Source organism: Cherax quadricarinatus, chromosome 12 (genome assembly GCF_038502225.1).
Source record: "Cherax quadricarinatus isolate ZL_2023a chromosome 12, ASM3850222v1, whole genome shotgun sequence".
Taxonomy (NCBI): domain Eukaryota; kingdom Metazoa; phylum Arthropoda; class Malacostraca; order Decapoda; family Parastacidae; genus Cherax; species Cherax quadricarinatus.
This window is the reverse complement of record NC_091303.1, coordinates 44,488,325-44,512,261: the sequence shown is the minus strand read 5'-3', so window position 1 is coordinate 44,512,261 and position 23,937 is coordinate 44,488,325. Positions and strand designations below refer to the sequence as shown.

General features: G+C 43.1%; 1 protein-coding gene across 4 annotated transcripts in view; it reads right to left on the bottom strand.

The window, feature by feature from the left end:
* LOC128686671 (unconventional myosin-IXb) overlaps nucleotides 1-23,937 on the bottom strand; it is an 857,686-nt gene that overhangs the window by 287,276 nt on the left and 546,473 nt on the right. For 3 of the 4 annotated variants that reach the window (XR_011391908.1, XM_070084324.1, XM_070084325.1), the window contains exon 19: nucleotides 4,505-4,666. The exons of the other annotated variant lie outside the window; for it this stretch is intronic. Coding sequence is in view for 2 of the 3 variants with exons in the window: in XM_070084324.1 (XP_069940425.1) it covers nucleotides 4,505-4,666 (162 nt within the window). In the remaining variant the exon portion in view is untranslated. The remainder of the gene's footprint in view (nucleotides 1-4,504; nucleotides 4,667-23,937) is intronic. 4 annotated transcript variants of the gene reach the window in all.

Genomic DNA, 23,937 nt, shown 5'->3' with positions numbered 1-23,937 from the left:
TAGTTGTAGCTACAGTTAGAGTAAAAGGTAGATGGGAAAAGAGGAAGGTGGCAACAACAAGTAAGAGGGAGGTGAAAGTGTATAAACTAAGGGAGGAGGAAGTTCGGGCGAGATATAAGCGACTATTGGCAGAAAGGTGGGCTAGTGCAAAGATGAGTAGTGGGGGGGTTGAAGAGGGTTGGAATAGTTTTAAAAATGCAGTATTAGAATGTGGGGCAGAAGTTTTGTGGTTATAGGAGGGTGGGGGCAGGAGGAAAGAGGAGTGATTGGTGGAATGATGAAGTAAAGGGTGTGATAAAAGAGAAAAAGGTAGCTTACGAGAGGTTTTTACAAAGCAGAAGTGTTATAAGAAGAGCAGAGTATATGGAGAGTAAAAGAAAGGTGAAGAGAGTGGTGAGAGAGTGCAAAAGGACAGCAGATGAAAGAGTGGGAGAGGCACTGTCAAGAAATTTTAATGAAAATAAAAAAAAATTTTGGAGTGAGTTAAACAAGTTAAGAAAGCCTAGGGAAAGTATGGATTTGTCCGTTAAAAACAGAGTAGGGGAGTTAGTAGATGGGGAGAGGGAGGTATTAGGCAGATGGCGAGAATATTTTGAGGAACTTTTAAATGTTGAGGAAGAAAGGGAGGCGGTAATTTCATGCACTGGCCAGGGAGGTATACCATCTTTTAGGAGTGAAGAAGAGCAGAATGTAAGTGTGGTGGAGGTACGTGAGGCATTACGTAGAATGAAAGGGGGTAAAGCAGCTGGAACTGATGGGATCATGACAGAAATGTTAAAAGCAGGGGGGGATATAGTGTTGGAGTGGTTGGTACTTTTGTTTAATAAATGTATGAAAGAGGGGAAGGTACCTAGGGATTGGCGGAGAGCATGTATAGTCCCTTTATATAAAGGGAAAGGGGACAAAAGAGATTGTAAAAATTATAGAGGAATAAGTTTACTGAGTATACCAGGAAAAGTATACGGTAGAGTTATAATTGAGAGAATTAGAGGTAAGACAGAATGTAGAATTGCGGATGAGCAAGGAGGCTTCAGAGTGGGTAGGGGATGTGTAGATCAAGTGTTTACATAGAAGCATATATGTGAACAGTATTTAGATAAAGGTAGGGAAGTTTTTATTGCATTTATGGATTTAGAAAAGGCATATGATAGAGTGGATAGAGGAGCAATGTGGCAGATGTTGCAAGTTTATGAAATAGGTGGTAAGTTACTAAATGCTGTAAAGAGCTTTTATGAGGATAGTGAGCCTCAGGTTAGGGTGTGTAGAAGAGAGGGAGAATACTTCCCGGTAAAAGTAGGTCTTAGACAGGGATGTGTAATGTCACCATGGTTGTTTAATATATTTATAGATGGGGTTGTAAAAGAAGTAAATGCTAGGGTGTTCGGGAGAGGGGTGGGATTAAATTATGGAGAATCAAATTCAAAATGGGAATTGATGCAGTTACTTTTTGCTGATGATACTGTGCTTATGGGAGATTCTAAAGAAAAATTGCAAAGGTTAGTGGATGAGTTTGAGAATGTGTGTAAAGGTAGAAAGTTGAAAGTGAACATAGAAAAGAGTAAGGTGTGTGTGTAAAGGTAGAAAGTTGAAAGTGAACATAGAAAAGAGTAAGGTGATGAGGGTATCAAATGATTTAGATAAAGAAAAATTGGATATCAAATTGGGGAGGAGGAGCATGGAAGAAGTGAATGTTTTCAGATACTTGGGAGTTGACGTGTCGGCGGATGGATTTATGAAGGATGAGGTTAATCATAGAATTGATGAGGGAAAAAAGGTGAGTGGTGCGTTGAGGTATATGTGGAGTCAAAAAACGTTATCTATGGAGGCAAAGAAGGGAATGTATGAAAGTATAGTAGTACCAACACTCTTATATGGATGTGAAGCTTGGGTGGTAAATGCAGCAGCGAGGAGACGGTTGGAGGCAGTGGAGATGTCCTGTCTAAGGGCAATGTGTGGTGTAAATATTATGCAGAAAATTCGGAGTGTGGAAATTAGGAGAAGGTGTGGAGTTAATAAAAGCATTAGTCAGAGGGCAGAAGAGGGGTTGTTGAGGTGGTTTGGTCATTTAGAGAGAATGGATCAAAGTAGAATGACATGGAAAGCATATAAATCTATAGGGGAAGGAAAGAGGGGTAGGGGTCGTCCTCGAAAGGGTTGGAAAGAGGGGGTAAAGGAGGTTTTGTGGGCGAGGGGCTTGGACTTCCAGCAAGCGTGCATGAGCGTGTTAGATAGGAGTGAATGGAGACGAATGATACTTGGGACCTGACGATCTGTTGGAGTGTGAGCAGGGTAATATTTAGTGAAGGGATTCAGGGAAACCGGTTATTTTCTTATAGTCGGACTTGAGTCCTGGAAATGGGAAGTACAATGCCTGCACTTTAAAGGAGGGGTTTGGGATATTGGCAGTTTGGAGGGATATGTTGTGTATCTTTATACGTATATGCTTCTAAACTGTTGTATTCTGAGCACCTCTGCAAAAGCAGTGATAATGTGTGAGTGTTGTGAAAGTGTTGAATGATGATGAAAGCATTTTCTTTTTGGGGATTTTCTTTCTTTTTTGGGTCACCCTGCCTCGGAGGGAGACGACCAACTTGTTGAAAAAAAAAAAAAAAAAAAAAAAAAAAAAAAAAAAAAAAAAAAAAGATAAACTTTCGTTTTTCTTTTTGGGCCACCCTGCCTTGGTGGGATATGGCCGGTGTGTTGAAAGAAAGAAGATTATAGAACAATAGTAATAAAAAATTTTTTGTATTGTTTGCTTTTGTAAACAATATAAGAACATAAGAACATAAGAAAGGAGGAACACTGGAGGAGGCCTGCTGGCCCATACTAGGCAGGTCCTTTACAATTCATCCCACTAACAAAACATTTGCCCAACCCAATTTTCAATGCCACCCAAGAAATAAGCTCTGATGTGAAAGTCCCACTCAAATCCAACCCCCCCCCCCCACTCATGTACTTATCCAACCTAGATTTGAAACTACCCAAAGTCCCAGCCTCAATAACCCAACTAGGTAGACTGTTCCACTCATCAACTACCCTATTTCCAAACCAATACTTTCCTATGTCCTTTCTAAATCTAAACTTATCTAATTTAAATCCATTACTGTGGGTTCTCTCTTGGAGAGACATCCTCAAGACCTTATTAATATCCCCTTTATTAATACCTATCTTCCACTTATACACTTCGATCAGGTCTCCCCTCATTTTTCGTCTAACAAGTGAATGTAACTTAAGAGTCTTCAATCTTTCTTCATAAGGAAGATTTCTAATGCCATGTATTAATTTAGTCATCCTACGCTGAATGTTTTCTAACGAATTTATGTCCATTTTGTAATACGGAGACCAGAACTGAGCTGCATAATCTAGGTGAGGCCTTACTAATGATGTATAAAGCTGCAGTATGACCTCTGGACTTCTGTTGCTTACACTTCTTGATATAAATCCCAGTAATCTATTTGCCTTATTACGTACGCTTAGGCATTGCTGTCTTGGTTTAAGGTTGCTGCTCACCATAACCCCCAAGTCCTTTTCGCAATCTGTATGGCTAAGTTCTACATCATTTAACTTATAAGTACTAGGGTTATGGGCACTCCCAAGCTTCAGAACCTTGCATTTATCTACATTGAACTGCATCTGCCACTTTTCTGACCAAGAATAGAGTTTGTTTAAATCCTCCTTAAGTTCCATAACATCTACGTTTGAATCAATTATCCTACCTATCTTTGTGTCATCGGCGAATTTGCTCATATCACTAGTAATTCCCTCATCAAGATCATTGATATATACAGTGGACCCCCGCTTAACGATCACCTCCAAATGCGACCAATTATGTAAGTATATTTATGTAAGTGCGTTTGTACGTGTATGTTTGGGGGTCTGAAATGGACTAATCTACTTCACAATATTCCTTATGGGAAAAAATTCGGTCAGTACTGGCACCTGAACATACTACTGGAATGAAAAAATTTCATTAACCGGGGGTCCACTGTATTATAAACAACAACGGGCCCAAGACTGATCCCTGTGGAACGCCACTTGTTACAGATCCCCACTCGGATTTATTGTGTTGTATACAACGAGTGTATATATGTACATTGCACCTTACTTTGGTCTCACAGGCCACATAAGTTATGTGAAAAAATAAAATAGTGAAAAAAACAACAAACCTTCATATACAAGTAAACCAAAGTTTACCGGGTGAGCGGCAGTAGCCGCTGTTGCCATATGCGGCTCATTTTCTGCAAACTTCATGCCTCAATATCTGAGTAAGTACTGGTGGGAATTGTTTTTTTTTTGGACTAAAACAATCAGAAAAATAATCTTAACATTTTCATATGAAAAAAATAATTTTTTTTTTTTCAAATATTTTGCGACACCAGGAGACACTTCAGGATTGTGCCTTTTGACAGTCAAAGGGTTAAAAATGTGATTTACACAATAGATTTTGCCCATTATTTGAAAAGTGTATTGTATTGAGGGTTACTCTACAATACAGTAAAGATACCTGAGAAACTGTGCTTCCATGAGAGGATCTCCTCACTTGAATATTAGTTTCGCTCATCCGCCTACCAAAATTTTCCATTAATAATTGTGGCTCCTCTGAAATTCTTCTCTCACGAAGAATTTGTTCACTCTGTCTTCTATGAAGTTTATGAGTCTGTGCATTCTGAGGGATTAAAATAGCAAAATCAGACTTAGACACAAAACTGATAATGAAGCAGCAATATTTTCAAAGCTATAAACATGTTATAAAAATCAACAACAGTCATCATAGGAGCAGTCACAACCCATCAACCCAACAATAACAAAAACACAATGTAATACTTTGTGATGTTTTAAAAGAAATTAAATATTTTTGTGTTATGCACTTACAAAGCAGGAGGTATAACACCACCATGCCTCTACTAAACAATGGACCCATCTTTGGTGAGTGAAGTGGTACCTCGAGTTACGAACTTAATTCGTTCCAGAAGGCTGTTCGGGTGCCGACACCGGACGAATTTGTTCCCATAAGGAATAATGTAAATTAGATTAGTTCGTTTCAGACCCCCAAAAATACACTTACAAAAGCACTTACAAAATTACACTTATATAACTGATCGAGTTGGGAGCTGTTCGAAACTCGAGGTACCACTGTATTACGTTTTTTAATAAATTTCATCACTAATCCCTTGACTGTCGCAACCCCCAATCCTGAGGTGTCTCCTGGTGTCGCAAAATTTAAAAAAAAAAAAAAAAAAAAATTTCTTATGAAATGATAGAGAATCTTTTCCGGATTGTAATGACACCAAAAAAAAAAAAAAAAATTTGATGGAAAACTGACAGAATTACGCTCTCGCGAAGTCAGCGACATCGGCGATATTTACAAATCGGCGATTTCGCCCACTTTGAGCCCTATTTTTGGCTAATTCCATTGTTCCAGTAGACCAAACTCATAGCTTTTCTTTAGAACTCCATTTTTTCTATTGATTAAGTACAAGAAACTGCCCATTTACCGATTTCATCTACCCAATAATGTGGTCAGAAATTTGCAATTCGGCCAATTTCATGAAAATTAAAAAATATGACAATTTCAAAATAAGGTCCAGAATGAACAATGTAGACATTCGCTCTAAAATAACATTTGCTTTGTTCATCAGTCATGCCTCCAGGCCCCTCTAATATTACTCTTGCTTTCTATTTTGAATTTTTATTCAAACAAAAAATAGAAGACTTACTATTATGCAGACTACTGCAATACTGTAATTGTATAAATAACATCAACCCATTCATGACTGCATATTAGAATGGCTAGTTGGACATTTATTGGACAATGACACCATTTGTTTACTTTTGAACATTGGCAAAAATCAAACATTTCCCCTATTTTGAGCTCCATTTCCAGGTTCTTTTTATAGTAAAATCAATAAAAATCACCTCTATTTCTATAATATGTTTTCCATTCTATCAAATGAGACCAAGAAAACGAGAATACAACCATAAATACTACACGAAAATAGACCACAAAGTCGGCATTTTAATTAAAAAAAAAAAAAAAAAAAAGGTCGGAGTTTTTTTTTCTCATTATGCACTGCATGCTCCAGGATTTTTTTTATATGGTGCACACTGACCACACAGACCCATTCTCTCACATGTGGGCCTACCATCTTTCTCCTGCTTGATTTGAAGCCGCTAGAATTTATGAGTATATATACGTCAAACCCGGTACCTCGTAAGACTTATATATACGGCCTCGACAGTCAAAGGGTTAACCCTTTGACTGTCTTAGGCCCCTTTCTGAAACTGTCATTCTATGCCACAAAATATTCGAAAAAAAAAATTATTTTTTCTTATGAAAATGTTAAGATTATTTTTCTGAGTGTTTTAGTCCCCAAAAATTTTTTTTGCCATCAGTACTTACCGAGTACTGAAATGAGCTGTGTATAGCAACAGCGGCGGCTGCCGCTCACCCGGTAAACTTTGGTTTACTTGTAATTGAAGGTTCGTTGTTTTTTTCACTATTTTATTTGTTCACATAACTTATGTTGGATGCGAGAACTGGATCATAATAAGCGTGTATGCACCTGGAGAAGAGAGGAATGCAGAGGAGAGAGAGAGATTTTGGGAGATGTTAAGTGAATGTATAGGAGCCTTTGAACCAAGTGAGAGAGTAATTGTGGTAGGGGACCTGAATGCTAAAGTAGGAGAAAATTTTAGAGAGGGTGTGGTAGGTAAGTTTGGGGTGCCAGGTGTAAATGATAATGGGAGCCCTTTGGTTGAACTTTGTATAGAAAGGGGTTTAGTTATAGGTAATACATATTTTAAGAAAAAGAGGATAAATAAGTATACAAGATATGATGTAGGGCGAAATGACAGTAGTTTGTTGGATTATGTATTGGTAGATAAAAGACTGTTGAGTAGACTTCAGGATGTACATGTTTATAGAGGGGCCACAGATATATCAGATCACTTTCTAGTTGTAGCTACACTGAGAGTAAAAGGTAGATGGGATACAAGGAGAATAGAAGCATCAGGGAAGAGAGAGGTGAAGGTTTATAAACTAAAAGAGGAGGCAGTTAGGGAAAGATATAAACAGCTATTGGAGGATAGATGGGCTAATGAGAGCATAGGCAATGGGGTCGAAGAGGTATGGGGTAGGTTTAAAAATGTAGTGTTAGAGTTTTCAGCAGAAGTTTGTGGTTACAAGAAAGTGGGTGCGGGAGGGAAGAGGAGCGATTGGTGGAATGATGATGTAAAGAGAGTAGTAAGGGAGAAAAAGTTAGCATATGAGAAGTTTTTACAAAGTAGAAGTGATGCAAGGAGGGAAGAGTATATGGAGAAAAAGAGAGAGGTTAAGAGAGTGGTGAAGCAATGTAAAAAGAGAGCAAATGAGAGAGTGGGTGAGATGCTATCAACAAATTTTGTTGAAAATAAGAAAAAGTTTTGGAGTGAGATTAACAAGTTAAGGAAACCTAGAGAACAAATGGATTTGTCAGTTAAAAATAGGAGAGGAGAGTTATTAAATGGAGAGTTAGAGGTATTGGGAAGATGGAGGGAATATTTTGAGGAATTGTTAAATGTTGATGAAGATAGGGAAGCTGTGATTTCGTGTATAGGGCAAGGAGGAATAACATCTTGTAGGAGTGAGGAAGAGCCAGTTGTGAGTGTGCGGGAAGTTCGTGAGGCAGTAGGTAAAATGAAAGGGGGTAAGGCAGCTGGGATTGATGGGATAAAGATAGAAATGTTAAAAGCAGGTGGGGATATAGTTTTGGAGTGGTTGGTGCAATTATTTAATAAATGTATGGAAGAGGGTAAGGTACCTAGGGATTGGCAGAGAGCATGCATAGTTCCTTTGTATAAAGGCAAAGGGGACAAAAGAGAGTGCAAAAATTATAGGGGGATAAGTCTGTTGAGTATACCTGGTAAAGTGTATGGTAGAGTTATTATTGAAAGAATTAAAAGTAAGACTGAGAATAGGATAGCAGATGAACAAGAAGGCTTTAGGAAAGGTAGGGGGTGTGTGGACCAGGTGTTTACAGTGAAACATATATATTTTTTTTTATTATCACACCGGCCGATTCCCACCAAGGCAGGGTGGCCCGAAAAGGAAAAACTTTCACCATCATTCACTCCATCACTGTCTTGCCAGAAGGGTGCTTTACACTACAGTTTTTAAACTGCAACATTAACACCCCTCCTTCAGAGTGCAGGCACTGTACTTCCCATCTCCAGAACTCAAGTCCGGCCTGCCGGTTTCCCTGAATCCCTTCATAAATGTTACTTTGCTCACACTCCAACAGCACGTCAAGTATTAAAAACCATTTGTCTCCATTCACTCCTATCAAACACGCTCACGCATGCCTGCTGGAAGTCCAAGCCCCTCGCACACAAAACCTCCTTTACCCCCTCCCTCCAACCCTTCCTAGGCCGACCCCTACCCCGTCTTCCTTCCACTACAGACTGATACACTCTTGAAGTCATTCTGTTTCGCTCCATTCTCTCTACATGTCCGAACCACCTCAACAACCCTTCCTCAGCCCTCTGGACAACAGTTTTGGTAATCCCGCACCTCCTCCTAACTTCCAAACTACGAATTCTCTGCATTATATTCACACCACACATTGCCCTCAGACATGACATCTCCACTGCCTCCAGCCTTCTCCTCGCTGCAACATTCATCACCCACGCTTCACACCCATATAAGAGCGTTGGTAAAACTATACTCTCATACATTCCCCTCTTTGCCTCCAAGGACAAAGTTCTTTGTCTCCACAGACTCCTAAGTGCACCACTCACTCTTTTTCCCTCATCAATTCTATGATTCACCTCATCTTTCATAGACCCATCCGCTGACACGTCCACTCCCAAATATCTGAATACGTTCACCTCCTCCATACTCTCTCCCTCCAATCTGATATTCAATCTTTCATCACCTAATCTTTTTGTTATCCTCATAACCTTACTCTTTCCTGTATTCACCTTTAATTTTCTTCTTTTGCACACCCTACCAAATTCATCCACCAATCTCTGCAACTTCTCTTCAGAATCTCCCAAGAGCACAGTGTCATCAGCAAAGAGCAGCTGTGACAACTCCCACTTTGTGTGTGATTCTTTATCTTTTAACTCCACGCCTCTTGCCAAGACCCTCGCATTTACTTCTCTTACAACCCCATCTATAAATATATTAAACAACCACGGTGACATCACACATCCTTGTCTAAGGCCTACTTTTACTGGGAAAAAATTTCCCTCTTTCCTACATACTCTAACTTGAGCCTCACTATCCTCGTAAAAACTCTTCACTGCTTTCAGTAACCTACCTCCTACACCATACACTTGCAACATCTGCCACAGTGCCCCCCTATCCACCCTGTCATACGCCTTTTCCAAATCCATAAATGCCACAAAGACCTCTTTAGCCTTATCTAAATACTGTTCACTTATATGTTTCACTGTAAACACCTGGTGGATAGGGTGGATAGGGGGGCAATGTGGCAGATGTTGCAGGTGTATGGTGTAGGAGGTAGGTTACTGAAAGCAGTGAAGAGTTTTTATGAGGATAGTGAGGCTCAAGTTAGAGTACATAGGAAAGAGGGAAATTATTTCCCAGTAAAAGTAGGCCTAAGACAAGGATGTGTGATGTCACCGTGGTTGTTTAATATATTTATAGATGGGGTTGTAAGAGAAGTAAATGCGAGGGTCTTGACAAGAGGTGTGGAGTTAAAAGATAAAGAATCACACATCAAGTGGGAGTTGTCACAGTTGCTCTTTGCTGATGACACTGTGCTCTTGGGAGATTCTGAAGAGAAGTTGCAGAGATTGGTGGATGAATTTGGTAGGGTGTGCAAAAGAAGAAAATTAAAAGTGAATACAGGAAAGAGTAAGGTTATGAGGATAACAAAAATATTAGGTGATGAAAGATTGGATATCAGATTGGAGGGAGAGAGAATGGAGGAGGTGAATGTATTCAGATATTTGGGAGAGGACGTGTCAGCGGATGGGTCTATGAAGGATGAGGTGAATCATAGAATTGATGAGGGGAAAAGGGTGAGTGGTGCACTTAGGAGTCTGTGGAGACAAAGAACTTTGTCCTTGGAGGCAAAGAGGGGAATGTATGAGATTATAGTTTTACCAACACTCTTATATGGGTGTGAAGCATGGGTGATGAATGTTGCAGCGAGGAGAAGGCTGGAGGCAGTGGAGATGTCATGTCTGAGGGCAATGTGTGGTGTGAATATACTGCAGAGAATTCGTAGTTTGGAAGTTAGGAGGAGGTGCGGGATTACCAAAACTGTTGTCCAGAGGGCTGAGGAAGGGTTGTTGAGGTGGTTCGAACATGTAGAGAGAATGGAGCTAAACAGAATGACTTCAAGAGTGTATCAGTCTGTAGTGGAAGGAAGGCGGGGTAGGGGTCAGCCTAGGAAAGGTTGGAGGGAGGGGGTAAAGGAGGTTTTGTGTGCGAGGGGCTTGGACTTCCAGCAGGCGTGCATGAGCGTGTTTGATAGGAGTGAATGGAGACGAATGGTTTTAATACTTGACGTGCTGTTGGAGTGTGAGCAAAGTAACATTTATCAAGGGGTTCAGGGAAACCGGCAGGCCGGACTTGAGTCCTGGAGATGGGAAGTACAGTGCCTGCACTCTGAAGGAGGGGTGTTAATGTTGCAGTTTAAAAACTGTAGTGTAAAGCATCCTTCTGGCAAGACAGTGATGGAGTGAATGATGGTGAAAGTTTTTCTTTTTCGGGCCACCCTGCCTTGGTGGGAATCGGCCAGTGTGATAATAAAAAAAATAAATAACTTATGTGGCCTGTGAGACCAAAGTAAGGCGCAATGTACATATATACACTCGTTGTATACAACACAATAAGCACACAAACATAATTATCAATATATTGTTTACAAAACTTGTTTACAAAAACAATACAAAATTTTTTTATTACTATTGTTCTATAATATAAATACCAATGTACAGTCACCGAACATATTCCTAGAAGTTCTGCAGCTTGTGGAACTCTTTGAAACATGTTTTCATACACAATGGTGTTTATTACTTCTCACACATAAAACCAGTGTGAGTGCATTTTTGTGGACTTTTTTTTTTATGTGCAAAGACAAAACACCTTGTCTGAGAAGTTTTCTTCAAAGTATTATCAAGCAGTTGTGTTATGTAGTTATCCTAGGTAAATGGTCGTGTGTCATCATTCCTTCCTTCCTGCATTCGTTTCCTACCTTCCTTCCTACTTTCCTGCATTCCTTTCCTACCTTCCTTCCTACATTCCTTCATCTTTCCTTACTTTTTTCCTTCCTTTCATCTCATCCTTCCTTCATTCCTGCCTTCCATTCTTCCTTCCTTCTGGTTTCTATAATATATATACACATATATAGTCACTAGATACTTTCATATACATGTAACTGCTATTATCTTCATTCAGCAAGCTTGTCTTGTGTGAGAGTGTGTGCCTTATAATTGTTTTGAATCAGGAGTTGGCAGCTGTCAAAATGACATATTATCTCATTACTCACTCCCCCTACCGCCTCTCAAAACAATGGGGTCGGATGCTGCTTCCCCTCCATTCTATCTAATTATCTTTCTCCCTCATTCTATCTCTTTCAATCTGTCTCTCTCTCTTTCTATCTGTTTGTGTAACTCTGTCTCACAGGTACACATAAATACAAGTATACATATTGTAAATTACCTAGGATAACCCAAAAAATCCAGACAAAGTGCCAAACTCAGCTTGAAGATGTAAACGTGATGATGACACAGTCTTGTGGCTCTCTCTGAGACAGAGAGCTAGACGGATAGACAGGGAGCTTGGCAGACAGACAAAATTGACAGACAGAAATGTTTGTGTACCAGCAAAAACGAAGGGAGGGTGATGGTCATCTAATCTTTTCGTATCAGCTGCACCCTCCCCCACCCTCATTTACGCTCATCGAACGGCAGCTCTTATGAGATGTTATCTCCCCTTATCTTGTCACTGTCATGGGGTGGACTTTTTTTTTTTCTTTGCTTCAAGGGAACAATATTATTACATCTTCTTCTTCTTCTTCATCTTCTTCTTCTTCTTCTTCCTCTTCGTCCTCCTCTTCCTCTTCCTCCTACTCCTCTTCCTCCTCTTCTCCTCTTCCTCCTCCTCTTCCTCTTTCTCCTCCTCCTCTCGTTCCTCCTCCTCCTCCACTGCTTTTGGTTTCAAACTCCTCGAAATCATGAAATTGATCTTCACTGACACTTCCATCTGTGTTAAAGCATCACTTGGGAAGAGAAGACTCCCAGATTTGCTGGGGAGTCACAAATTTCTTACCGCTAAGCATGCTTAAAAAGGACAACTGAAATGGCATTCCCACAATGCACCACTGGCTCCCTGATTTTTTTATATGGTGCACACTGACCATGGAGAACAATTCTCTCACATGTGGGCCTACCAGCTTTCTCCTACTTGATTTGAAGCCGCTAGAATTTATGCTTATAAAAAATATGTCAGAAACAGTGGCGTGTAAGACATATATATACAGCGTAAACAGTCAAAGGGTTAAAAATTAATTGAAGTTAGATAGAGAATATTATCATGCTGGACTCTATTGCAAGTCATGAAATTAACCTCTACAGAAAAATACAAATAGGTAGTAGGTTGGAAGACAGCAACTGCCCAGGGAGGTACTACCGTCCTGCCAAATAAGTGTAAAACGAAAGCCTGTAATTGTATTACATGATCGTAGGATTGCTGGTGTCGTTTTTTGTTTCATAAACATGCAAGATTTCAGGTATGTCTTGCTACTTCTACTTACACTTAGGTCACACTGCACATACATGTACAAGCATATATATACATACCCCTCTATGTTTTCTTCTATTTTCTTTCTAGTTTTTGTTCTTGTCTATTTCCTCTTATCTCCATGGGGAAGTGGAACAGAATTCTTCCTCCGTAAGCCATGTGTGTCGTAAGAGACGACTAAAATGTCGGGAGCAAGGGGCTAGTAACATCTTCTCCTGTACATATTACTAAATGTATTATTATTATTATAATCAAAAAGAAATTACTAAATGTAAAAGGAGAAACTTTCGTTTTTCCTTTTGGGCCACCCCACCTCAGTGGGATATGGCTGGTGCATTGAAAGAAAGAAAGAAAAATACAATTCAATCAATATATTTTTCACTTAACGAACCATTCTTTCAGTTCTCTATTTAAGTCATTAACCTTTGACTGTTTACACCGTATATATACGTCTTACGCGCCACTGTTTCTGACGTATTTATACGCATAAATTCTAGCAGCTTCAAATCAAGCAGGAGAAAGCTGGTAGGCTCACATGTGAGAGAATGGGTCTCCATGGTCAGTGTGCACCATATAAAAAAAAACTGGGAGCCAGTGGTGCATTGTGGGAATGCCATTTCAGATGTCCTTTTTCAGCATGCTTAGCGGTACAAAATTTGTGACTCCCCAGCAAATCTGGGACTCTTCTCTTCCCAAGTGATGCTGTAACACAGATGGAAGTGTCAGTGAAGATCAATTTCATGATTTCGAGGAGTTTGAGACCAAAAGAAGAAGAAGAAGCAGAAGCAGCAGCAGCGGTGGCGGCGGCAGCAGCAGCAGCAGCAGCAGCAGCAGCAGCAGCAGCAGCAGAAGATGATTGTTCCCTTGAAGCAAGAAAAAAAAAGTCCACCCCATGACAGTGACAAGATAAGGGGAGATAACATCTGATAAGAGCTGACGTTTGATGAGCGTAAACAAGGGTGGGGGAAGGTGCAGCTGATAAGAAAAGATTAGATGACCATCACCCTCCCTTTGTTTTTGCTGGTACACAAACATTTCTGTCTGTCTGTATTTGTCTGTCTGTCTGTCAAGCTCCCTGTCTATCCATCTCAGAGAGAGCCACAAGACTGTGTCATCATCAAGTTTACTCACATCTTCAAGCTGAGTATAGCACTTTGTCTGGATGTTTTGGGTTATCCTAGGTAATTTACAATATGTATACTTGTATTTATGTGTACCTGTGAGACAGAGATAGACAAACAGAGAGAAAGAGAGAGACAGATTGAAAGAGATAGAATGAGGGAGAAAGATAATTAGATAGAATGGAGGGGAAGCAGTATCCGACCCCAATGTTTTGACAGGCGGTAGGGGGAGTGAGTAATGAGATAATATGTCATTTTGACAGCTGTCGACTCCTGACTGAAAACAATTATAAGGCGCACACTCTCACACAAGACAAGCTTGCTGAATGAAGATAATAGCAGTTATACGAAAGTATCCAGTGACTATATATGTGTATATATATTATAGAAACCAGAAGGAAGAATGGAAGGCAGGAATGAAGGAAGGACAAGATGAAAGGAAGGAAAAATGTAAGGAAAGACGAAGGAATGTAGGAAGGAAGGCAGGAAAGGAATGCAGGAAGGTAGGTAGGAAAGGAATGCAGGAAGGTAGGAAGGTAGGTAGGAAAGGAATGCAGGAAGGTAGGTAGGAAAGAAAGGTAGGAAAGGAATGTAGGAAAGGAGTGCAGGAAAGTAGGAAGGAAAGGAATGCAGGAAGGTAGGAAAGGAATGCAGGAAGGTAGGAAAGAAGGTAGGAAGGTAGGAAAGGAATGCAGGAAGGTAGGAAAGGAATGCAGGAAAGTAGGAAGGTAGGAAATGAATGCAGGAAGGAAGTGTGGAAATTAGGAGAAGGTGTGGAGTTAATAAAAGCATTAGTCAGAGGGCAGAAGAGGGGTTGTTGAGGTGGTTTGGTCATTTAGAGAGAATGGATCAAAGTAGAATGACATGGAAAGCATATAAATCTATAGGGGAAGGAAAGAGGGGTAGGGGTCGTCCTCGAAAGGGTTGGAAAGAGGGGGTAAAGGAGGTTTTGTGGGCGAGGGGCTTGGACTTCCAGCAAGCGTGCATGAGCGTGTTAGATAGGAGTGAATGGAGACGAATGATACTTGGGACCTGACGATCTGTTGGAGTGTGAGCAGGGTAATATTTAGTGAAGGGATTCAGGGAAACCAGTTATTTTCATATAGTCGGACTTGAGTCCTGGAAATGGGAAGTACAATGCCTGCACTTTAAAGGAGGGGTTTGGGATATTGGCAGTTTGGAGGGATATGTTGTGTATCTTTATATGTGTATGCTTCTAAACTGTTGTATTCTGAGTGTAGACAGCCTGTACTGGCAGAGCACACAGCCTAGCCGTCTGCTCTGACTAGTTCATATTTCGCGGCATTCAGTGCTGCCCTCTGTAGGCCTACCTAGGTCGGTGGGACACACAGTCCACCCTCTCTCACTCCCGCTTCGACCGACTTGAGGTACACAGGTACTCCCCCTCCACGGACTGGCTTGCGGTCACTTCCTCACACTGCCCGTTGTGTACTCACTCCTACCCGATTAAAGCCAATCTAGTCCACGGCCGTATCATTGCTACCTACGCTACCTTCATCGGCACTAAACCGCTGTTCAACAGTAAGAACAGCAATAACAGTGGTGACAGCGGAGTCAGCGGCCTTGTGAGCCTCTTCAGGGTGGAGGGGATCGGTCGACACCAGTCAACATCATCCGTCGTCATCCAACGCACCTGCTAGCCTAAAGAGTTATCTGCTACTCCCAGCGTCTTGACGGGACCCGAGATAGATCTTCGTCCTAGATTTTTCCCACAAAATCTGGACATAGGCATCACGGCGTCATCTCCAGCCTTAGCAGTCACGTGTTCACCTCATCACCCTCTCTACAGCCCTTCAACACTCTCCAGCACCATTCTCCTGCCTCCTACAGCGTCCCTACGCCCTTCTCAGCTACAAGAAGTAGAGGTGAGGTCGTTAGTGTGTTGGCTTCGTGTGGCTCCACGAGTGACCACGAGGCAGCTCTAGGGTTGGTTTATACCCTAATCAGCGTGTAAACACACCAGCCCTCTATACAGCCTTATCTGCTAGGCAAAGACGTCCTTCTCGCCGTCCATGTGTGTTGTGTTCTTCCCAGTTTCCTCCAAGAAGTTCTACCTGGCTTAGCCACGTGGGAACCCAGTTGGCTTAGCCCCTAAGCCAGCAAAGTTCAGCGTCTACAGCAGCTCGTGACTCATCATAGTGTCTACTACTACTCAGCGCCTACGTATCTCCAGCCAGTGCAGTTTTTTTTTTGTGTTGCCCAGTTTAAAAATTTTTTTTTTTTTCCCTTTCCCTTGTTGTTTTATTCCCAGTTCATCACCAGTTCTGTTTTCCCCAGTGATTTGTTACAGTAAAACTTACTCGTCCCAGTTCAAAGTTTCACTTAAGCTTGTTTTTAGCACGTTCGAGTAGTGCAGTAAATGTTTTGTTCTCCGTGTGCTGAAGCCGCAGTCAGTCAGCGCGCCCAGACACGCTTGCCAGTGTAAACAACCATACACCAGCTGTGGTTCACGCCGGGTACCCACGTCTAATATCTTATACCTCCACAGAGTTACTCCGGTCCTTCCTGTTCTTCCCAAGTCCTTTCTGATATTTTTTTTCTACGACATTGAAGCCCCATAGCAGTATACAAATGCTACGAGGCGTGTAGTGTCACTAGAACATCACTGAAAGTTCCAGCACCTGCCGTACCTTCGTCCACCTGCACTCAAAGTTAAGTAAACAGTGACTTACCTAGCATTTCCTAATATTTTGTGACATTATTTAACTGTCCTGCACCAATACAGTTAGTTACTGAAGCCATACTTCAGTAAATTGTTCAGTGTCATCAGTGCACATTTTGCCATTTACCTACAGCTTAAATTTTGTGAATTTATTTTTGCACTCCTACATTTTAAATTCCAGTTTTTTTCTATTCTGCTTCTTGCACCTCAGTTATTGATTTAAATTGTTCAGTGTTAACCATTTATACAATTTACCTCTCACATACAGTTTTCATGTAATTCCTGTGTGCTGTTATTTTTTTTTAGTTGCACCTGCAAGTTAGCCACAGATTGTTGACACCCCTGCACTGTTTTGTTTGTTAGTTTTTTTTTATAAGTGTAATCTTCAAGTACTTAAGTATTAGTATATTCTACCTGCAGTCATACAATCTGTGCCTAGCCCATTAAATTTTTTTTTTCTGTTCCCCCATTTATTTTGCTCTACATATATTCTATGTTTTATCAGTGAATATTCACCTATGTGCATTGCTTTTTGCTATTTTATATACCCAAGTCATTGAGTGTATTTTTGGGAACCTGCTTATTTACCATTAATTACCAAAATTCCTTGTGAAGTTAATTAATTTTGACCTTGAGATTGTGCAAATTTTTTTTTTCTTTTTGCCAGTGTACACCCTGCTAACACCAGTTAACCTTTGCCATATTCTTGAATTTAATAATTTGCATTTTTATTAATTTTATTTTGTGTGCAATATAGCAATTCTGGTCAGTGTATTTTTTTTTGTGTGATTTTTGGCACTATTCCATACTCTGATATCTTTTTTGTGCCAACTTCCCTTGTGCAAGTGAATTACCTTTTTTTTTGCGTTTCAATTTGCTACTGCTAGCACCCGCAATCTTTTTAAACTTGCAGCACAGTTTAGTGTTGTGTAGTACCTGATTTATTTTAATTTTGTGCAATTTTTGCTACCAGTGTTTACAGTTCAACTCCTTTTCATAAATTTTGTTGCCAGATTCCTGGTGAAATTATTGACTATCCTTAGCTTCATTTTGTGCACTTCCCTGTAGTACATTCACTTGCATACATCTCTTATTTTGTTTTCAGAGTGTATCACTATTTCCCTTTTTATTGTTGTTTTGCTCAAATTATTTCTATCACTAAGCAGTTTACCTAGTACTGTGGTGCTGAGTTCTCTTTGACTCTGTTTTGAATTGTAGCCAGTGCATACCATTTCTTGCTCTGACCTGTTTACCATCTTCGTGACCTACTTGCATTTCAACAATTGACGTCATGACTAAGACACGCAGTGGCCATGCCGTTACCCCAGATTCTGCTGGTGCCAGCAATGGTGCCTCAGCCAGCGTGAGCACGCGGCAGGGCATCGAAGCCCCAGCGACAGTTGGTCAACTTGTGGCTCAAGCCTCGACCACCAGTGGGCCGGCTCATCGTCCATACATGACCCTTATTTTTGACGGTCGTGCAAATAGTTTAGAGCCATGGCTGCAGTCAGTCGAGGCGACTGTTCAGGCTCTATTTGATAGCCCAACAGATACACAGTACATTCGTGCTGCTGTTGCAGCAGTGGATCTCACCCAGGGTGATATAGGTGCCTTTGTGCAGCTCAAGCGCGTTTGTAAGATTCAGTCTTGGGGTGAACTTAAGGAGGAATTTAGGCGTTATTTTCGGCGTAGTTGCCAACGCCATTACATTGACATCGTTACCAGCGTCTTGGCCGAATGTCAATACCGGCACGAAAGCCCCCTGGCTTGCGTTTGCCGTTTCGAGCAAGCCGCCACGGACTTTACTGATGCCGTCAACTCCACTAAGTGGGCGGATGGTGATGGCCGTATGGCTATTAAAGACATCATCCCCATGCTGGCTGTCGGCATCATGCGGAGGGATTCCGCCCCTAACCTCTGGGCTGCCATTGATGCGCTAGGACTCGGCCCTCAGCACGACGTCCTGGGTGCATATGACGCCATCGACTCGCTCAAGCCGCCTTCCGAGCAAGGCAAGGTTTGCCGCTTTGCGGATGATCCCCTACCCATCCTTGCAGCGCCGTCCGCAGTGACCCCGCGGTCGCAGCCGGAAGTCACTTTTGCTGCTGCTGTCAGACAGCCAACCCACAAAGGTTCTAACCCCAGTCCCACTAATACGCGCCTAAGTAAAAATAGCGACCACAGTAACAACAGTCGGTCTTATACAAAAAGGCAGTCATCGACTTCCTGGACCAGGGCGAAACGTCGCCAGCAGACACCACCCCCAACCTCACCCGCTAAGCGTGTAGTGACTTGTTTCAACTGTGGCAAACGAGGGCACTACCGATCTGAGTGTTACAAACTTAAGTCCCCGCAAAGTAACCGTCACAGTCCCCACGCTCAGTATCAAGGTAACCGTCACCGTCCCCATGCCCAGTCTCGCGAGGGAATCTGTGTTTACCACAATACTTCCAGTCATACCTCCCATGAGTGTAACAAGCTGCGAAGTATGCTGACAGCTGAGTGGAGCAAGCAGTCGTCGCGCAATGCACATGCTCGTAGAAGCCCTTCCACTAGTTCGGGGGAAGAGGCGCGTCCGCAAAACCAGCGAAAGACGTAGTAACCCTGTCGGAGTCGCTGTATTCCGTCCCTGTCCGCAATGCATTCGCCGCCCTGGGCAGTGATACGCTTGCCGACAGTGAGGAAACCGAGTGTCTTGACGTTGTTGCTGAGACTCTTACCGTACCTTCCAGGTCGAGCCTCGTCAACAAGTGTCGAGCCTCGAGCAGCTGTGACTCCGGGGATCTCGTCGGCCTGTCATGCCTTCATGTTCGGTATGACAACCCATGTGGACCGCTCATCGAGTCCACTGTCCACAATAAGCCTGTTCAGCTTTTCCTAGACACAGGTTCGGTGGTTAACATTGTCCGCTCCACCTTTTTCCGAGACATTGGCCTTCACGCGGCCATGTTGACAGAGCCATCTGCCATTCAGACCTTGAGAGGAGTCTCAGGTAAACCGCTGACGGTTCGCGGTCGCACAACGCTAGAATTTGTGGTCCAGGGTCACAAGCTGTCCGCAAAATTCTTAGTCGTAGATGGTATTGTTTTCCATGGTGACCTGCTCATAGGGTTCAAAACCATGGCAGATCTTAGGATCCGTTTAGATCCAGCTGAGTGGAAAGCGGAATTCAACGGAGTGGATGTGCCCTTCTGGGGCGTGCGCTTAGGATCCACTACGTGCTACTCCGTCTCAGAGTACGCACAGTGCCTAGAATCGTTGGAAACCGGTGGTTTCCATAGCACATTCTCCCCGGGGTCGGTCTCTCGTCCTGATCGACCTCGTAGTAGAGCTCGTTGCCCATCACCTCCTGGCCATCAGCGCGTAGTTACCAGTGAAACCCAGTCTGGGGACGCCCAGTCTAACCTTCACTCTAACTCTGACGCTGTTGTAGAGACCAGCAGTTGTCAAGCCGCAGTATCCCTGTCGGCAGGCGACTGTCTGACTCGTGTCATGGCATCAGCGAGCAGAGTTACTGCTTGTACAAAGTATGACGTCACTTTGTCAGCTAACTCGCTCACTCCTGTTACGGTGTACGTGAGCAGAGCTTTTGAAGGAGACCATGTGCTGGTTGACAACGACACATGCCGAGTCAAGGGCCTCTCCCTTGAACCATCCTTGCACACAGTGCAACGTGGTAAGTTGCAAGTCCTTGTTGTCAACATGCATAGTCGAGAATTTCCCCTGCGGAAGAATACCTCACTTGTTGACCTTGTCAGATTCCCTCTCCCGGTGAGAGTGGAGGGTGAAGCCCCAGCTGACTTCCTTGTGAGTGCAGTTCTCCCAGGCGAGTCTGCTGCTGACTCTTCCAACACCCGGCCAGTGCAGGAAGATGATCTAGCTTTGACAGACTATCCTGAAGAGGTTCCAAAACTTCTCCAGGTTCTCAATCGTGCACGTTCTGCAGTTGCACTAGATGGTGAGTCAATGGGTTTGACCTCACTGATCTCTCACCGTATTCCACTTGACAAAGGTACTAAACCCATTTATGTACCTGCGTATCGCCTGCCACATGCGCAAAGAGTCTTCGCCGAAGAACTCATTACACGGATGCTCCGTGATGGAGTTATTGAGGAGTCCACTTCCCCGTGGAATGCTCCCCTTATTCTGGTTCCCAAGAAAGACGGAACCTGGCGCCCTGTTATCGATTACAGGAAACTGAATGCATGTACCATCCCAGACCGTTTTCCATTGCCAGTTCTGAACGACCTGTTGCAGAACATCGGCGATAATAAGGTCTTTTCAACTCTTGATCTTCTTCAAGGGTTCTGGCAGATCCCCCTCGATGATGAGAGTAGAGAGTTGACAGCTTTCTCTACTCCAACTGGTCATTACCAGTTCAGGAGGATGCCCTTCGGCTTGCGCGGAAGCCCAATCACATTTAGTCGTTTGATGACGACAATTTTCCGTACCCTCCTAGGTGGCACGCTCATGGTCTACCTGGATGATCTCATAGTCATGTCACAAGATGTCCCGTCACATCTTGAGAAACTTGACAGGGTATTGGACAGGCTAGCTCAGGCAAATCTTAAGGTAAAGCTCTCCAAATGTCATTTCCTCCGGAAGGAAATAAAATTTCTGGGTCACGTAGTAACTCAGAATGGCATAAAGACGGACGAGTCTAAAATCTCGGCCGTGCAGAAATTCCCCAGACCCATGACGGCGGATGCAGTCCGGTCCTTCATAGGCCTGGCGGGTTTCTACCGCACCTTTATCGCAGGTTTCTCCACCATTGCTGCACCCCTGACACGCTTACTCAAGAAGGATGCCCCTTTTGAGTGGACGTGCGATCAGGAACGAGCTTTTGTCATTCTTAAGAACAAGTTAACATCAGCCCCAACCCTTAGATTCCCTGATTTCACCAAGGCATTTACCTTGACGACTGATGCCAGCAAAGTTGGCATCGGTGCAGTCTTGTCACAAGAATCTAATGGGAAGCAACAGCCTATTGCCTATGCTAGCCGTGTTCTTACTAAAGCGGAAGTCAATTATTCAGTGACAGAGCTAGAAGCTTTAGCCATTGTATGGGCCCTGAGTCATTTTCGGGATATCATCTATCATTATCCTATCAAGATTTATACAGATCATTTACCCTTATTGGCCCTTTTTGCAAATAAGAACCTCTCGGGAAAGCATGCTCGGTGGTCGCTCACGTTCAATGACTACAACCCTGAAATTTGCTATGTCCCAGGTAAGCAAAATGTTGTAGCTGACGCCCTGTCGAGACATATAGCATTCGTGAGTGTCGGCAATTCGTTCTCTGTTGAGGATCTCGAGAGAGCCCAACGACAGGACCCTGTGTGGTCTCCAGTCCTTCGTTTCCTTACCAAGGAGGACGTTGACTTACAGGTCAAGTCTCCCGTTCCACTGAAGGATTTAGTGGTCAACCAAGGAGTACTGTGCCGTGTTGCACAGCTGGTGGACCCCGGCAGAACCGTATACCAACTGGTGATACCAGAGTCCATGATACCAGCTACTCTTAGGTTGATCCACAATGTCCCAGGTGTAGCGCACCCCGGGAAGGACCGCAGTATCAAACAGGCACGAATGAAATATTTCTGGCCTAAGATGGCATCGGACATTGCCAAGCATGTACACCAGTGTGTTGTCTGCCTACAGCACAAGGGTACCATTACAGGTCCTAACCCCATTCTAAAGTATCCCATTACAAAGGAGCCCTGGGAGAGAACTTCTGTCGACCTGTTGACGAACTTCTCGACCTCGGAGAAGGGAAATAAGCACCTGCTTGTAATGGTAGATAACTTGACGCGGTACAGTGAATTAGTACCCATTCCTGATAAAACCGCTGAAACGGTCGCTAGTGCTTTCCGTGAGCATGTTGTTCTTCGTCATACTTGCCCACGTGTCCTTCTGTCAGACAATGGGTCTGAGTTTATAAATGGCATAATGCAGGATCTTTGCTCCAGATTCAACATTCATCAAGCGCCAGTAGCTCCACGCCACCCTGCGAGTAATGGTCTTGCTGAACGTACAAATCGCAAAGTCCTGGAGGTGCTCAGAGTAACCGTTAACCCAAGTTGTACTACATGGGATGAGGCTATCCCAGATGTTCAGTGTACATTAAATTCCTCCCTCAACAGCTCGATCGGTGAGACACCTCATTTTGCTTTGTATGGCTATGACAAGCGCTTACCATATGAAATTCTGTTTACTCCACCTAGACCTACTTACGATACTGATAACCCCAGTGTAGTAAAGATGAGGACAACGCAGCTTGTCTTCCAGCGGGTACGAGAGAACCTTATGAAAGCTACTGATAGGTTCACGTCAGAGCGCAATGCCCGCGCCAAGGAAAGCAAAGTGGAACCAGGTTGCAAAGTTATGTTGCTCAACCCAGTGCAGACCCCAGGTATGCACAAACTTGTCCCAAAGTTTGTGGGTCCTTACCGTGTCCTACGACAGCTCCGTGGCAATAAGTTCGAGGTGAGGGAGATTGCTACGGGAGCTATCAAGGAAGCCCACCTTGATCACATGAAGTATGTGGACCATATGCAGGCCGAAGTAGAGCTGGAGGCGCGTGCGTTGCAACGCCACGATCAGACTAATGTTAGGGACAAACCGTCTACCCCTTCTCCCACTACTGCTGGTACGGAAGACGGCCCAGTAAGGCTCCATACTTATGGCCTGCGACCCAGGACAACAGTACATTTCTGTGACATTGACGTACCTACTGACTTGTCCGACTCCTACGCTAGTTATGCTAATTGTTTGCTTGCAGAAATGGGTATAAATGCACACACATTGTATAGCTAGGCGATAATAGAGTCAGGGTGGACAACATCATGTAATTATGTAAATACTTTTAGAAGGGTACCCAGAGTGTAATGAATTCCATGGATATAGTATTATTGTATGTATGTGCACCAGTGTTTTTTTAACTAAAGGAAAAAGCCTGTATTACGGTCAGGGCAGTGCTGCCCTCTGAGTTACATGTCACACCTTAGGAAATGCTACTGTCAGTCATTGTTTGCAGATGTGAGCGTGCAACAACGTTAGTAGACGAGTGGTCAACTGATGTTCAGCCCTGCGGACAACCTGTATATAGAAGATTTTAGTTCCAGTGCTGACGTCTCCCGGCTCTCTACTCGATGAAACAGCGCGGGCAAACCAGTTTTCTCTTCCCCTGGATGGGAGAGTTTTTTTTTTTGCCTGTTGCATTTTTTTGTCCATTTTTTTTATTTACCAGTGAGCGAAAGCCAGTCCCTCTCTGGGGTAGCTAGTGTAATTCCTTTATACCTATGGGCCCACCAGTATTGTCGCGTCGGGACGACGCGAGGTGCGTGGCCGAGCAAATGTAGACAGCCTGTACTGGCAGAGCA